The sequence below is a fragment of the Conger conger genome, chromosome 10 (assembly GCF_963514075.1).
Source record: "Conger conger chromosome 10, fConCon1.1, whole genome shotgun sequence".
NCBI lineage: Eukaryota > Metazoa > Chordata > Actinopteri > Anguilliformes > Congridae > Conger > Conger conger.
This window is the reverse complement of record NC_083769.1, coordinates 23,567,712-23,585,251: the sequence shown is the minus strand read 5'-3', so window position 1 is coordinate 23,585,251 and position 17,540 is coordinate 23,567,712. Positions and strand designations below refer to the sequence as shown.

General features: G+C 47.3%; 1 protein-coding gene across 16 annotated transcripts in view; it reads right to left on the bottom strand.

Moving 5' to 3' along the window:
• The window catches only part of huwe1 (HECT, UBA and WWE domain containing E3 ubiquitin protein ligase 1), a 62,938-nt gene that overhangs the window by 38,323 nt on the left and 7,075 nt on the right, over positions 1-17,540 (bottom strand). For 9 of the 16 annotated variants that reach the window (XM_061256677.1, XM_061256666.1, XM_061256680.1 and 6 more), the window contains exons 2-19: positions 9,761-9,830; positions 9,037-9,135; positions 8,259-8,483; positions 7,456-7,608; positions 7,172-7,234; positions 6,915-6,992; positions 6,666-6,713; positions 6,212-6,380; positions 5,253-5,353; positions 4,628-4,778; positions 3,438-3,565; positions 2,838-2,978; positions 2,544-2,649; positions 2,211-2,315; positions 1,824-1,925; positions 1,600-1,680; positions 1,094-1,200; positions 791-983 (exon numbers count right to left, since the gene is read on the bottom strand). In XM_061256677.1, coding sequence (XP_061112661.1) covers positions 791-983; positions 1,094-1,200; positions 1,600-1,680; positions 1,824-1,925; positions 2,211-2,315; positions 2,544-2,649; positions 2,838-2,978; positions 3,438-3,565; positions 4,628-4,778; positions 5,253-5,353; positions 6,212-6,380; positions 6,666-6,713; positions 6,915-6,992; positions 7,172-7,234; positions 7,456-7,608; positions 8,259-8,483; positions 9,037-9,135; positions 9,761-9,805 — 2,095 coding nt within the window. In that variant the 5' untranslated portion in view covers positions 9,806-9,830. Of the gene's footprint in view, positions 1-790; positions 984-1,093; positions 1,201-1,599; positions 1,681-1,823; positions 1,926-2,210; positions 2,316-2,543; positions 2,650-2,837; positions 2,979-3,437; positions 3,566-4,627; positions 4,779-5,252; positions 5,354-6,211; positions 6,381-6,665; positions 6,714-6,914; positions 6,993-7,171; positions 7,235-7,455; positions 7,609-8,258; positions 8,484-9,036; positions 9,136-9,760; positions 9,831-11,260; positions 11,363-12,361; positions 12,491-12,611; positions 12,631-17,540 lie in introns of those variants that run through there. The other 7 variants (XM_061256681.1, XM_061256678.1, XM_061256682.1 and 4 more) reach the window with 5 other exon arrangements.

Below are 17,540 nucleotides of genomic sequence, written 5' to 3'. Positions count from 1 at the left end.
ACGACTTTCACACTCCACATTTCTCGTCTTTTTATAAACTTAATTAAATTAATCTATTTTTAGCATGCAACGTCCCAGTGTGGCCTCCCTTTTTTTGTCATGGCCTTATGAGCCGGGTCATCACACACAGACACACAAACAGTCCTATAACACACTCACTCAGACACGCACGCACACCTGTAGCACACACACACACTCACAGGCCTGTAGCACACACACACACACACACACACACACACACACTCACAGGCCTGTAGCACACACACACACACACACACTCACAGGCCTGTAGCACACACACACACACACTCACAGGCCTGTAGCACACACACACACACACACACACACTCACAGGCCTGTAGCAAACACAGACACTCACACACTCACACACTCACACACTCACACACTCACACACACACACACACACACACACACACACACACACAGGCCTGTAGCACACACACACACAAACACAGACACTCACACACTCACACACACACACACACACACACACACACACACACGCCTGCAACACTCACAGGCCTGTAGCACTCACTCACTCACTCACTCACTCACTCACTCACTCACTCACTCACTCACTCACTCACTCACTCACTCACTCACTCACTCACTCACTCACTCACTCACTCACTCACTCACTCACTCACTCACTCACTCACTCACACACACACACACTCTCACACACACAGACACACACACACACACTCACACACTCACACACTCACACACTCACACACTCACACACTCACACACTCACACACACACTCACCGAGCGGGTCGGAGCTGCGGCGGCGGCGCATGGCGGGCAGGTAGTCGGGGGACAGCAGCACCTTGAAGAGGCGCTCGAACGGCTGGCACTGGACGAAGGAGTGCAGGCCCCGCGCGTTCAGGCACAGCGCGCTGAACACGTTGGGCAGCGAACCCAACACCTCCCGCGTGGCGGGGACCTGCAGGGAGAGAAACTGTGAGTGGAGAAGAGAGAGAGGGAGAGAGAAAAAGGGGGAGGGAGGGAGAGTGAGAGGCAGAGAGGGAGATGGACACCGCATCGTGAGGCTCGGGACTGCCCACTCACGTCTTTGATGAGCAGAGCGTGCAGCATGACGTCCGTCAGCCCGTTATCCTGCAGGGAGGAGAGGAGCGAGGGCTCCTGGAACACGAACACCGTCACCACCTCCGTCGCTGCACAGAGGGAGGGAGAGAGGGAGGGAGGGAGAGCCAGAGAGAGGGAGAGCCAGAGAGAGAGATGTCAGGAACAACAGCAAGTCAGCTGATTTCTAACATGCTCCAGGTTCTGAAAGTGACACTTGTACATGACAAAACCCAAAGCCACCCTTATACTAACTCCACCTAAATCCCAACTCCAACACAGATTACTCACAACAGAGCAGAATCCAAACCCCAGCACTGAGTACCCACCCCAGTCCTGAATCATAACTAACCACGAGTATTCACTAGTACTGCATGGCAACTCTGCACTGCCTGCTCACTATAGTACTGAAACAAACACTGGTTCAAGCACTGAATCCCCACTCTGTGTACTACACTGAATCATAGCTCTGTACTGAGTGCGGTACTCACCCAGCAGGAACAGAGAAGGGCCGTAGTACTCTGCGTTACTAATGATGTGTTTAAGTGAGGTAGGCAGGGACCCGTCCATTACTGTAAGAGGAACAGCACAGTTATCACGCATATCCACATTCTCAAGCACTGCAGTTACAATTTCTACTGCTACAGTCGTATTTCAACTTAGACCAACTGTCTTAATGTGTACGAGGGCAGAACAGAAAGGGCAGGCGACCCACCATGGCGAATGGCGTCAGAGAAGGCAGGGTCCTGAATGGCTTTCTTCAGGAAGTTGAGCATGGACTTCAACAGAGCTGCCCTTTGCGGGATGCACTGCACTCCTGGGGACACATTCACAAGGGCACAGGCTGATGATGTCATCTACGCACTCAGACCCGCGCACGCCGATAACATCACCCAGATGCCACGCATTCAAATTACTCAGAACACTGTGCGTTAAAGGGGACGCCATGACGATGTCACTCAGTTCAGTGTTTTGGCTTGATGGTGTGTGTGTGTGTGTGTGTGTGTGTGAGAGAGATGGCCAGTACAGTGAGCTGATAAAGCCCACAGGGATGCGGTGCGTGTTGGTTCCTGTGCATGCATATGAGCAGGTGCGCATTTACCTGCTCTGGGCGTGTAAGTGCTGCTCTGCGCTCGGCTATCAATGTCTGGTCTGGGCTCTGTAGAGGTCGAGGGCCCTGGGCTGCTCTCCATGGCGACGTCGGAGACTGTAAAAACAGCAGGATAATGGTTATCGGGGAAACACAGAACCAGACGTCATCACTCCCGCAGAGCTCCCCGAGGTGAACTTACTGTCCGCGTCTGAGTGCGCCGCGAGAGAGAGAGAGAGAGAGAGAGAGAGAGAGAGAGAGAGAGAGAGAGAGAGAGAGAGAGAGAGAGTGTGTGTGTGTGTGTGTGTGAGTGCGTATGTGAGAGAGAGGGGAGCAGACACTCACCCTCCATGTCTGTGTCCATGTCCTCTGTTTCTGCAGCCGTGCCGGGCCTCTGGGTCTTTGGCTTGATGACGAAAGGACACTCTTTCCTGGAGAGGTCGACCTCGTGCTGCGAGAGAGAGAGGAGAGAGAGGAGGTTACAGTACCATATAATACCATTATACAGGGTCTCTGTGGGGGTGAGGGGGTCTCTGTGGGGGTGAGAGGTGCAGTAAGTGGAGGGGGGGTCTCTGTGGGGGTGAGGGGGTCTCTGTGGGGATGAGGGGGTCTCTGTGGGGATGAGGGGGTCTCCCGTACCTCCAGCCTGCAGATGAAGATGGAAAGGCCGCTGTGGGACTGGAAGGCAGCCATGTCCAGGTTGGTGATGAGGTCCACCACTCTGACCGCACGCGTCACAAAAGTGATCTGATCCTGCTCGTCCCCCAGGAACTTTATCACCTGAGGAACAGGAGGGGAAGGAGCGAGAGAGAGCGCGGTGAGCAAAACACAGGCTTGAAAAGATGAGTGAAAGAAGCAGGGCTAGACACAGGTCAAAGTGAGGAAGAAAAACAGACCGGTGAAAGAAGAGAAAGAGACAAAAAGGAGAGCCAATAGGGAAGGGAAAACAGAGACAGGTGAAAGACAGGAGAGAGAGAGAGACAGGTGATAGAGGAGAGAGACAGGTGATAGAGGAGAGAGACAGGTGATAGAGGAGAGAGACAGGTGATAGAGGAGAGAGACAGGTGAAAGAGGAGAGAGACAGGTGAAAGGAGAGAGAGAGAGCGAGAGAGACAGGTGAAAGGAGAGAGAGAGAGAGAGAGAGAGAGAGAGAGAGAGAGAGACAGGTGAAAGAGGAGAGAGACAGGTGAAAGAGGAGAGAGACAGGTGAAAGAGGAGAGAGACAGGTGAAAGGGTCACCTTGAGCAGGGCCTCCATCATGCCGCAGGACACCAGGGCCTCTCCCCCAGCATCGTAGCTGGCGAGGTGGTACAGGAAGGAGAAGAGCGCTGTGGCAAACTGATGAGGGTAGGGCTCCATCAGGGGGTCTGAGAGAGACGACAGGACACACAGTCAGAAACACACACAGGCAGAAACACACGCACAGGACACAGTCATAAAAAACACACACACACACACACAGGTCACACAGAAATAAACACACACAGTCAGAAACACACACACACAGGACACAGTCAGAAACACACACACACACAGGTCACACAGAAATAAACACATAGTCAGAGACACACACACAGGTCACACAGAAATAAACAGATACAGTCAGAAACACACACACACACACATACACAGGACAGAGTCAGAAACACACACACACAGGACACAGTCAGAAACACACAGACACACACACACACACACAGTCAGAAACACACACACACACACACACACACACACACAGCCAGAAACACACACACACAGGACAGAGTCAGAAACACACACACAGGACAGAGTCAGAAACACACACACAGGACACAGTCAGAAACACACACACAGGACACAGTCAGAAACACACACACACACAGGACACACAGTCAGAAACACACACACACACGGGACACAGTCTGAAACACACACACACACACACACGGGACACACGGGACACACGGGACACACGGGACACACAGTCAGAAACACACACACAGGACACAGTCAGAAAAACACACACACACACACCAACACACACACAGTCAGAAACACACACACACACACACACACACACACACACACACGGGACACACAGTCAGAAACACACACACACACACACACACGGGACACACAGTCAGAAACACACACAGACAGGACGCAGTCAGAAACACACATACAAAGGACACAGTCAGAAACACACATACACAGGACAGTCAGAAACACACACACACACACACACACACACACACACACACACACACACACATTACACTACATTATATTACATGGCATTTAGCAGACGCTCTTATCCAGAGCGACGGTCACACAGTCAGAAACACACACACACACACACACACACACACACACAGGACACACAGGACACACAGTCAGAAACACAAACACACACACACACACACACACACACAAGGGACACACACTCTCACCGATCATGGCCTGTATGCAGTTGCGCACGAGCACAGGCAGGAAGCCGTGATAGGACGCGGTGCCGGTGCAGTCGATGATGTTGGAGAGCTTGGGCGTTCGCTCCAGGTGGACTATCGAGGTCAGCGTGCGCAGGGAAGCAGCCTTGATGTCCTGACAGAGAGTGTTTTTCAGTTACAGGGCCGGAGTGTGCCTACTCTCCTCACCAACACCAACAGGTCACAGTAGCGTCCACTCAACCACAATTCATGACCAGGTCTACTGATACTATGCAAAGATTAACTAGGAGCAAGATGCTTCCAAACACTTCTGGGCTTTTTGATAATCATGAATAAATTGAAAACCTGCACAGATTGCTGCAGTTTCCACCATTTATGGACATCTTGATTCGAAGCGGATCCTTTACCAGTTGAAAACGAGAAAATCTATCGACATATGTATGGTTTAATTCATAAAATACTACTGAATACAAGTCGTGTGAAGCCAACCGGTTCAACATGGACACCATCTGATCAGACGGCATTTCAGCTCCTCAATTGGCCATTCTGACTCCCAGCTGCCAAATTATTCATACTCAATTTGAAATCGCAAGAAAGAGGGAAAAAGAATGGAGAAAGCTCCTCTCACCACCAGCTGTTTGTCTGTGATCTGCAGCACATCCACCAGCTCCTCTATCAGGCCATTGTACAGGATGCTGTTGGCCGTCTCCTGGAGCGCATTGGAGTACACTGTGTGCGACAGAAACAACCATTATACACTGCAAATAACTCACCCAGCAAACTCCAATAACACGCAAACTCACCCAGTATAGAGATGGCATGCAGGCGGGCTAACGTGCTAACTCACCCAGTATAGAGACAGGGTGCAGGCGGGCTAACGTGCTAACTCACCCAGTATAGAGACGGGGTGCAGGCAGGCTAACGTGCTAACTCACCCAGTATAGAGACAAGATGCAGGCGGGCTAACGTGCTAACTCATCCAGTATAGAGACAGGGTGCAGGCGGGCTAACGTGCTAACTCACCCAGTATAGAGACGGGGTGCAGGCGGGCTAACGTGCTAACTCACCCAGTATAGAGACGGGGTGCAGGCAGGCTAACGTGCCAACTCACCCAGTATAGAGACGGGGTGCAGGCGGGCTAACGTGCTAACTCACCCAGTATAGAGACGGGGTGCAGGCGGGCTAACATGCTAACTCACCCAGAATAGAGACAGGGTGCAGGCAGGCTAACGTGCTAACTCACCCAGTAAAGCGATGACATGCAGGTGGGCTAACGTGCTAACTCACCCAGTATAGAGATGGCATGCAAACGTGCTAACTCCCCCAGTATCGCGATGGCATCCAGGCAGGCTAACAGGCTAACTCACCCAGTATTGCAATGGCGTGCAAGCGGGCTAACAAGCTAACTCACCCAGTATAGAGATGGCATGAAGGCGAGCTAACGTGCTAACTCACCCGGTATAGATATGGTGTGCAGGCGGGCTAACATGCTAACTCACCCAGTATAGATATGGCGTGCAGGCGGGCTAACGTGCAAACTCACCCAGTATAGATATGGCGTGCAGGCGGGCTAACGTGCTAACTCACCCAGTATAGATATGGCGTGCAGGCGGGCCTGTACGGCCTGTAGCCGCTTCCTGTGTGTAGAGAAGCCGTGCGCCAGGCGAATGTGTGTGAACAGCAGGGTCTGCTTGTCCTTGGGGATGCTGTAGATGTTGGTCAGAGACTCCATGATCTCGGAGGGGCTCTCTGATATCTGAACAGTGAAACACATCAGCGTGTTACTTCATCACACAACACAGCCACTCACCACCCTGAAACACACATCTGAGATGAGCCTGCCCAGCCAACCAATCTTAACCCCAAATATATAAAGCAACACTTCAGTTCTGATCCAATATTGCATGATGCTTGAACAGCTTTCAAGAGAAATAGATTAGTTCTCAATTGACTGCTCAATTCTTAAATCCAATTCCTATGAGTCAATAACAATAAAATACAATTTAAATCCCCATAAATAAAAGCAATAAAAAGTACTCACCTTGTCTAGCTGTTCTATGTGAATGTAGTGTAACGTGTTGCTGCTCGTCTGTGAGAGAGAGAGAGAGAGAGAGAGAGAGAGAGAGAGGGGGGGGGAGGGGGAGGGAGGGAGAGAGAGAGGAGAGAAAGGGAGAGAGAAAGGGAGGGAGGGAGGGAGAGGGAGGTCTCATCACATGAGCACAGAGTCTGACACACAGCTACCCATACCCATACGGTTATGATGTATTTCAGGGAGTTTAAGCAAGGGTACCTTTCTTTCCACTTTCACATCAGACGCTGGCTCAGCATAGAACTCAAAGTGCAGTGTAGTGGCACTGGGGGGATATTTCTGTGCACCATTAAGAGAAAACGGGACAAGAAATTGAGCATTCACTGATAACATTCTACAGACCAACTTATTAGCTCAGCAAGTGAAACTGCAGGTGCAGAAAGTGACTAGCACGTCATGAAGCAATAAAACGACGGTTTAAAAAAAAACGACAATAATACAAGTGTAAAACTACTCACCGTCATTGGCAGGTCCCTACAGCACTCAGCCAGACCAAAGCCATTCTCCTTTCCTCCCCAACTCTGCACATAAAGACAAAATGTCACCCCCACCTGATACACAGAAGTATACTAATCTCTCTCTCTCCCCCACACACACCTCTCTCTCTCTCTCTCTCTCCCTCTCCCTCTCCCTCTCCCTCTCCCTCTCTCCCTCTCCCTCTCTCCCTCTCTCCCTCTCTCCCTCTCTCCCTCTCTCCCTCTCTCCCTCCCTCCCTCACACACACACACACACACACACACACCTCGGCCAGGTGCTGCAGGCGAGCCAGCAGTGGGGCTCTCTTGTCAGAACCCAGCCTGGTGATGTAATTGGACCTCTTGCTGAAAACGTAGAGCAGGTTCAGCACCGCCAGGACCACCTGCATGTCACATGATGCCAGTAGGGTGGTCAAGTGCTGCAAGTGTGGAGAAAGGAGGAACAGAGTTAGATAGTCAGCTTAAAAACCACAGCAAGGAACAGTATGTCTACAGAGCTGTGTGATAAATCACAGGAACATTATCTCTACAGACCTGTGTGATAGATCAGACATATATAGTCATGTTTTAGGGCACAGGTACAGGGAGCGTATCGCTACAGTGGAGTTTAAGGGCGCAGGGAGTGTACCTCTACAGTGGAGTTTAAGGGTGCAGGTAGTGTACCTCTACAATGGAGTTTAAGGGCACAGGTAGTGTACCTCTACAGTGGAGCTTAAGGGCGCAGGGAGTGTACCTCTACAGTGGAGTTTAAGGGCACAGGGAGTGTACCTCTACAGAGGAGTTTAAGGGTGCAGGTAGTGTACCTCTACAGTGGAGCTTAAGGGTGCAGGTAGTATACCTCTACAGTGGAGTTTAAGGGCACAGAGAGTGTACCTCTACAGTGGAGTTTAAGGGCACAGAGAGTGTACCTCTACAGTGGAGTTTAAGGGCACAGGGAGTGTACCTCTACAGTGGAGTTTAAAGGCACAGGGAGTGTACCTCTACAGTGGAGTTTAAGGGCACAGGGAGTGTACCTCTACAGTGGAGCTTAAGGGCTCTATATAGGAGTTTAAGAGCACAGGGAGCGTACCTCTATAGAACTGTAGAGGTGTCTAGAGAAGCTGTACTCTATCAGCAGGGCTGTGAAGTTGAGCACAGCCAGCAGGAGGGCTTTGAGGTGGGTGCTCTCTGGGTGGTGGGTGCTGTCCGGCTGGTCGCACACCAGCAGCCAGGACATGCCCTCAACGGTCTGTCCGGCATCGCAGAGGATCCCATCGAACCGGTCCAGCAGATCCACCCAATGGTAGAGCTCACACTGACAAGAGGGCGGGACCAGAGTTAGCAAGCGACCAATAGCTAGCAAGCATCACCTGACCCAGGAAACCACCTGGCACTTCGGACTCTTATTTTTACACCTTTCCTTTCCTCGTTCCTCGCTCCACCCAATGGAGAAGGCAAGAAGAGAGGAAGTGAGGACGGAGAAATCGTAAAAGACATGAATTAGGCAAATGAAATGTCCTTAATCGATTTCCAGGTCAGTCAAGGAACAAGAAGACAAGGAAGGATAAAACGAAATGAGCTTTGGCAACGACCTGCCCCAATATTGTACCTTACATCGCACATGGCCCCTTGAGAGCGCCAAAGCCATGACCGCCTTCATAACCCCAGCAACTGCATGCAACTTCAAACCTTTAGTTTGTTTTGCCCATGACTCTTAAAATATCTTGGCAAGAGTCCATAAGAGACAGTTTGAAAAATATTTGCAGCTCGCTCGAGGCACGGGACTGCTCCAGATGCAGAGGGCTGTAAACGGATAACGCGGGGGCAGTCAGGTGACCCACACCAGGGCGAAGCAGGCGGAGCCTCACCTTGCCGATGTTCCAGGTTTTTATTTGCTGGAGCTCCAGCAGCAGCTGGTCGTCACTGCATCCTTTTAGCTTCTCGATCAGCGTCCTGCAGTCAGTAGGCTACAGGGAGAGAGGGGCGGAGAGAAAGAGAGAGAGGGGGGGACAGAGAGAGGGAGAGAGGGGGAGAGAGAGAAATAAGGAAAAGACAGTGAGAGGGGAAAGTGACAGAAAGAGAGAGAGAGAGATAGAAAAGGAGGAAGAGGTAATTTAAATTAAATGCAGTACAAGCTAAATAAGCACTAAATGCAATTGGCATCCTGCAGATAGTGGGCTGAAGAGAGGAGCTAGGCTGATGAAGACTAGCACACACTACAGACTATAATAAATTCAAGGCTACTCACACAGTCACACACAATGCGGTGCAGTGACAGCCCAACTGGAGGCCAAAAGTGAAGTGCTTTTATTCTCACCAAGTGCAGCTGCCGTACCTTGCATGAGTCACCCACAAGGGTGCAGGAATACCTAGCAGTAGCTAAACTTTAGGAAACTGCTCAAATCTACGAGTCATTTGAGGACTTCCATCCTCACGGTTTCAATACGGGACTGTGCCGGTTTGAGTAAGCACCAGAAACTGAGCGAAAGCACACTTACTGAAACGCTCCAGGGCCGGCTCTCAGCCACGAGGCCAGTCACCGGCCTGGGCCCAGAGGTAGCGATGGAAACACGCAAAGACAAACAGACTTACCGCTTCTGTGGGGGTCTTCTTTAACTTGCTTCTGTCAACTTTCATGGTCACTAGTTTCTATATTCTGCTCCTGAGCAAGGAAGGGAGGGGGGGGGGGGGGGGAGGGGGAGAGGGAGAGAGAGAAGACTGGTTTATATGAGGGCACCGGCAGCCTGCAGCGCAGAAGCGAAAGCGTTTTTATTATGATCACCGTGCTGCCTGTAAACTCTTCCAGTAAATTATTTAGCAACAGCGTCACAGCGCTCTTTCATTCACAAATCCGGCAGAGAGCAGAAGGACAACAAACGTGGGTGCACCCCAGAAACGGTCATCTTCAAAACCAGTATGTCTCCGTCACCACATCAATCAAGACATTAATCATTTCATCCATTAAGTTTTTTTTCTTTTCAATGAGGCAACCTAAAGAAAATCATCCCATAACAATGGAGGGGCAAAGCTCCCTGTAGTGCAAATGGCTAAGCAACTACCCACAGGCGATACATGGCAACAATAAGCAAAAAGTCCTATAAAACGCATGTCCGCAGCGTAGCTGTGAGGCTGTACTGATCTAAAGGCGTCTGCACAGAAGGGAAATCCACCTGCATCAGACCTGCCAATCATTTTGTGAACAGGTTGCCTAGACGAGGCAAAAAACAACACTATGACGGTGCTGCAAGGCCAACGCTGGAGAGGAGCTCGCATTCGCACAGGCAGTCCTCACAAACACTCAGAAACTGATGCTGCGGCAAGACTTCGACGCTAGCTTAAATAGAACAACACGGAGGACGGCACGTTCACAGGAAGAGGCCCTCTGACACTGCACAGAGAGCGAGACCTGAGAGCTGCCAGGGTGAGAGATGAAACCGTATGCCATCAGCTGTCACCCAGTCCACTGCTAGCAACTGACAGATCGCACAGGCTCCTGACAGCCATTACACTCCACCAGATCTCCAAAGTAGGGCAGTCGACCTGGCTCTGACTTTAGGGAACTTAATGTACAGCCATTGTGACTTAACCCACAAACTGCTGTGATCTACAGAAATGCACAATGCATTCCAGACCAACTTCCCTCCCCCCCTACACTTACACACTTTCATCAACACAGGTCTGATCCAACCTCCCACCTCTAGGTGGCAGCACCCTACACAAGTCATTTTTCTTGACAGTAGTACAGAGGACAAATGTGACAAAATAAAAATCTGAGGTGTGCAAGTGCACACACACGCACAGGGGAGAAGATCAAATGCATGCTCGCAGACAAAAGGACATGAAATTAAACGGCAATATGCACTGAGAACAGAAGGGGGTGTGAGGCGGGGTAAAAAGCTATTGGGGGCTGGGGTTGTCAGGTCGAATCAATAAGATACACTGTGGCCTCCAATCACCACTCCTGAGCGTTCTATCAATGACCCCACTTCAACATTCTATCACTGACCAGCCCCATCCCATCCCCCTACTTGCGTTTCCGATTTAATTTAAATTCTCTGTCTACCGCTTTGTCCACTCTGTCAACCTACTTACCGTCTGGTGCACGGACCCGTGGACAAGATTGGAAACTCGACCTACAGAAAACTAGACTGGCCCCTATTCAAAAAATATTCAACATGGTGCCACCGGGGTGAACCGCATTCGGGCTACACAGGGTAGCACACACAACACTGACATATGGCAGAACACAAGCTCCGTTGGAGAAAAATAGTAAAATAAATGAACGGAGTATTATAAACAAAAACAGTTTCTTAAAAACCCTCAGCACAGATACCGAACACGCTGACGCACATAGAACAACACATGCCCGTAATTTGCTAGATAGAGAAAGGTCTGCTCGTCTTTCCTCTACACTACAGGCAATGTGTTATATGTGCGGCATTACCAAAGACATGGTTACCATAGACTCCTTCAAAAATAGATTAATTTACAAATGGAATCCATCTGAAATCCAGAAAATAACAATCATTGAACATTAACAGGACAACTATAACAACTCGCCGTACCCGTTCCGAAACGGGCAGCTGGTTGCCAGCTAGCTGGCTACATAAACACGCAGAACACGGGCTAAACGGATAACAGACCAAACACGCAGCAAAATTGCAAGTTGCTGGCTAGCGAGCTAAAACGTCAACGTTAACCAAGTACACAATAGGCAAAGAAGCTTCACACAACCAACATCCCAACTACACTCCTAATATTATTAACCAGGATGCGAAATTAGCTATAAAGCTAGCTAAACAATGTTACACGGCCCTTTCCTTGGGAGTGAAACACTTGGTGCCATTAAAATTAATAACTCGCTAACGTTAGTTACCAAGTTAACCAACCACCCAAGTTAGTCCTAGAGCTATCGTTGGCTAGGCGAATGTCAACACGAGGCAAAAAAGCAATTCATTAAGATAGCGTTAAAGATGTACATAAAACCGGCTAACCAGCTAGCCACCTAGTCAAACAAACACCGATGCAATTTTGACTTCGTAGCCTGTTGGCTAGCCTGCCAACTCGCGACTAAAAATAGCCATTTGTTGTTTAGCGGTGATATGTTTCACAAGGTATCCACATGAGATGTTGCAATAATGCGAGTGACACAAGCCGCAGATGAGCTTAACCTATTCTACGGATTCATCTCACCGTGGCTGTAGCCACTCTTCTCTCCGTACTGCGGGAAAATCTAGCGCCCGGCTTCAGAGTAGGCCTCGCCGCGAGCTTTCAACACTCCTCCCCTCCGTCGCCAAGCACAGACGCACACAATTATAACTTAGCGAGCAACGGCCAGATCCTATCGGCATTTATTAATCATTTCCACCGAGACTTAGGAGCAGTTTTCCCAGATTCTCTCGCGTTTTACGGACGGTGGGGAGGCGCTGAGGGGAGACCGTACCGTTTTCGGCGAACGTTCGCAACATCCCGCTGAATCATGCCCCTAACGGGCCTACCGTGTCACAGAGTGTGTCGGCATATTTCTGTGCGTGTGTGTAATACGCGTGTTTGTAAGCGAAGCACACACTTTTACTTGCTAACCGAAGTTCAAATTTGCGGTTTTTTTTTCCTTTCTCCAATGCATTGCGATGCTGTGGTTCCCCATATTAAAATATAGTATATATACATTGATAAATACATTTATATACATATATAATACATACAATTTTTAATCCTCAAATAGAACTAATACTAATGGTAATTAGAATGCTGGCTAGTATTATTATTATTATTATTATTAGTAGTAGTAGTAGTAGTAGTTGTGGTTGAAGCAGTAGTAGTATAATAAAATCAGTACAAATGATAGAAATATGAATTATAGCAAATAATATAGCACAATGATTTCTGTGTAATTGCTGAATACATGAAATTACAAATGCTCGTTACATCACAAAGCATCCATTTTGACCTTAGAGGACTCCCAATTTACCACACAGCAGTCTTTGCAAAGCCAGTTCTGTTCAACCAGTTTACCTGCTCATATCCAATTTCCTCGGTGGAACAAGCAAGATTCAACAATGCCTACTGTTACACACACCAACATGATCCAGAGAATGCCACCTGACTGCTGTACTCCCAAATGTTCTGAGGATACATCCAACTGTTCACCTCTCTGTTCCCACAACACACCTGGCCACTGGTCCATGGTTGGGAAACCACACGCTACTCAAACTAAATCTCACACTAAATTTCAGGCTCATTTACACTGAAACCTAGTTGGAGTAGCATGAGTAGTATGCCAAGTATGCAATTTCTGGGAGCAGCACGTGACCCTGTTGACACAATGCACCTCTCCGCTGGTCTGTCTCCGGGTGCGTCACATTATTCGGAAAATGCATACTCCTTCATTCCACTACCACCCCCCCCTCCACTCGGTGCCCCGGAAAACAATCTTTGTGGACTCCCTCCCTCCAATGTCCCAGTATCAAACCAGACAAATAAAACCGCTTCAACTCCGCCCGCCTCCATTCTCCCGGCATAGTGTACAACGATGTACGTTTCAGCAGAAGTCTTTTCTGGGTGACTTTCTCATGCTCACTTCCACATACTATGAAAACCCAACACACAGGATCTGGCACTGTCCAGGTCCATAAAGCCGAGATGGCAAGGAACTTGAATTCCCTCAATTATGCACAATATTTAGCCATATTTAGTTTCAATTTCCACTGGTCTCACACTCCTTAGTCTGAAGATGCCCTACTGGCTGCAGGTGAGGCTCAGGTCCATACTCTGCTGTACCCCACAACAGCACCCCCTGCCTTCAAACATCACCCTGCATCCCTGTTTCCCTGCTGCAGGACCCACTCTCCCAGTCCGTCACAAAAAAACCCTTGTACTCTCCCAGTCCGTCACAAAAAACCCTCGTACTCTCCCAGTCCGTCACAAAAAACCCTCGTACTCTCCCAGTCCGTCACAAAAAACCCTCGTACTCTCCCAGTCCGTCACAAAAAACCCTCATACTCTCCCAGTCCATCACAAAACCCCTGGTACTCTCCCAGTCCGTCACAAAAAACCCTCATACTCTCCCAGTCCGTCACAAAAAACCCTCATACTCTCCCAGTCCGTCACAAAAAACCATCATACTCTCCCAGTCCGTCACAAAAAAAACCTCATACTCTCCCAGTCCGTCACAAACACCCTTGTCATGGCTCTATGTTTACAGACCAATCACAGACCTGTAGTTTCACATGTCAGACCTGTCACATGTTAGTCTTGTTACATGACTAATATACATACATGAGTTAAGATGGGGAAATAAATGATCAGATTAATTCACATGAGCTGAGCTATCACATTGAGAAAAACTGATTCAGGAGTGTCTTCATTGTTCTGCTCAATGTTGGTTTTGGTGGATTTCTTTTAAACATTAAGTGCAAAAATACAAAGGTACTATTAATTGTGTGCATACCAAAACAACCAATTCCCCAATAATTGTTATTTATGAACAGAATTCCTACACAAAACTTCTCTTATCAGTTTAGTTAATACATTTAAGCCTCTCTGTGAGAAGTAAATTGTCCTTTTCTTTTTTCCAACAATAGTTCAATCTTGATGGAGCCTTGCTCTTCTCATCACTCTGCCCAAGTCAGCACTATAGCAATGGAAAAATATTTAGGATTTTGCATATAATGTCCTAAATTGGACCTTTACAAACAACCAACATACCAGGGTTGTATTCTATCAGTTATACAAGTTATTACGCAAACACTTTTACATTTCTTATTTACCCAATTCAATCTCAAGCAAGACAAAAACATACAAGAGGTGCATTCTAATAAAGCAAACATTTGCAGGAAGCCATGTTATTTTTAACCCATTCAGTGCCGCGGGCAACAGAAATACCAACGTTCTACAGTGCCGAGGGCAACTAATGTCGACCAAAATGGTTAAACGGTGAAAACTCTTATTGATTTTGAAATTTTACTCAGAAATTCAAATTTACCTCAGGGAAATTAGGTTCGCTAGACATTGTGAAAACAGACTCACCAAAGAGTGAGTTTTATACCCAGTCACTGGCAAAGGAGCTAACTAATGAGCAGTGGGCAGAACTCATAATAGAACACTGACGGTATGTCAACAAGTTTGTTTTCTGCATAAAGGCTGCCTACATACACAACGATGCACCTACGTTCTACACATAGTTCAAGAATTAGTGAAATGGCTAATGTCTGAATGAACATGTAGGAATAAACTTGGTGTGCTACAGTTCTAGTTATTAACTCGAATAAATCACAAACACGGTGACAGTTAATATTTAAATTAGCATAAATCGCTAAATGTTCGGAGTAAAAATATGTTGCCATTACAAGATACTCTTCTTTACAATAACGTATGAGGTCACATTATATGCGTTATTTCAGTTTATGGTTTATCCTTATACTCCAATAAAACCAAGCACTGCTTGTGTCACAATACTGTGACGGCAGCCTACTGCCTGCCTAGCTATGCCCAAATAAATTCTGGAAGCTGATTTTGGTGGAAAATTGTTTTCACCATTTGGCTACATGTCACCAGTGTAAGATTTAACCAAACTCATAAACCCTGAAATTAATTATTTATATTACCATCAATATTCTTTGACTTGATTCTAGCTAATAATCAATTGAAAGCTGAAATATTACTATGTGGATATGACTATAACCTATATGGTCTATGTCTTCTGTTTCCCATTAACAAATAATTCTGTCCAGTATAAATAAGGTGTCTTATTGGAATTTTGCAAATTGCCACGACCAGTTTAAAAATGTATAATGCAGCCCTATTGATTTGAACGTTTTGAACACTCGGCACTACTGAGGCTTACTGTTCCAGGACACAGTGGAAGTTTGCATGAACAGTTTACATCAACATTTGCTTATGCCCACAACAATGCTGTGTAAACTCAGATCAACTGAATGTTAGACGATGCTAGTTAGCAAAATGACTAGCCAGCAAAGAGATGGTCTTGACTTAGGATTGATTCCCTGTTACGCATGGTCGAAAAGAAATGAGGCAATAGTTTGAGCAAGTAAGTTTGGGTAGTCAAAGTGCATAACATGAGCTTCTAAGGCACAAGTGGATAGATAGCGACTGCATCATTTCTAATGAACACCTGGGCATTTACAATATGTATACCATTTACAAAGTTCTTTTTATTCGCGTTTTTGTTTTTTGAAACAGGGCTGAGATTGCTATGGACTGCGCCATTTTGCGTTAGTCATAATTGTTTTAATTTAAACCTCTTAGCCTCTATGGCTTCTATTTAGTTACCTCCCCCAAAAAAGTAAATGTTTGGGGACAATGAAGCAGTAAAACAGACCAGCAGAAAATAAATCAAGGACAGAAAGAATGGCTTCACTATCCAACACAAGAGCTGTGATTCCAGCAAATTAAAGATCTGATACTGTTCTGCAAAATTATCTATGGAAAGCACAACAGCTTTTTATAGTTGGTATAACTGTTATTGGCATGTTTCACTTTGAGAGCAATTAATAGCAGCAAACATCTTAAATGATAACTTTGTAAACTGGCAGCACCTAGTCTGAATAGTTGCAATTAAAACTAAAGATCTTCCATTTTTATAACAAGACAACAACATTCTGTTCAGACAACATGGACATCCTGCCAACATTCAAGGCCTTCGATGTACTCTCCTCTGGACAACAGTGCTTCCATGAGGCACAAGCTGACTACAGTACCAACCTGGAATGGAGTCTGAGGAGCCTGGGGGTCCTCCTTCAGAACATAATTGCTCCTTTATTGGATATTTAAACATTCTTTCAAATGAAAATCAAGACACGGATGCCACCTTGAAAGTTGGAAAATCCCAGAAGTGATTTTCAACAACAAAAGGCTTGGACTACCAACCTGGAACTCCTTCCAAAATATACCATTAGATTTGCCGATGAAATCTGTGCCAACGAGGGGTCTTAGTTGCCCAGAGCAGAGAGAGTTGCTGAAGGGCTAGAGCAATTGGATGGAGTGGTCCATCCATATACATCTATAGCATACAAAGGTAGACCTTGGGATATATGTCCTTGGGACGTAGAAGCAAAACAAGTGGGGCGACACCGAAGATTGTTGTTAAAAAACTGAGAGGCTACGCTGACAGGAAACCCTACCATGAAAACAGCAAGATTTGCAATAGATTGAAAGCAGAATTTCTCTCATGTTTTATGTTGTGCACATTGTGCGCAAGACAAATTCCCTGAGGGGTAATAAGCTTCATTCATTTGCTAGTCTGTATCGTGGTAAATGGAGTCATTATCTCGATAGAAGTTTAAAATAGAAGGGCAATTCCAGCGTTATGGATGTGACATTTGGACACAAAATGACAAACAAAATGCCTCCG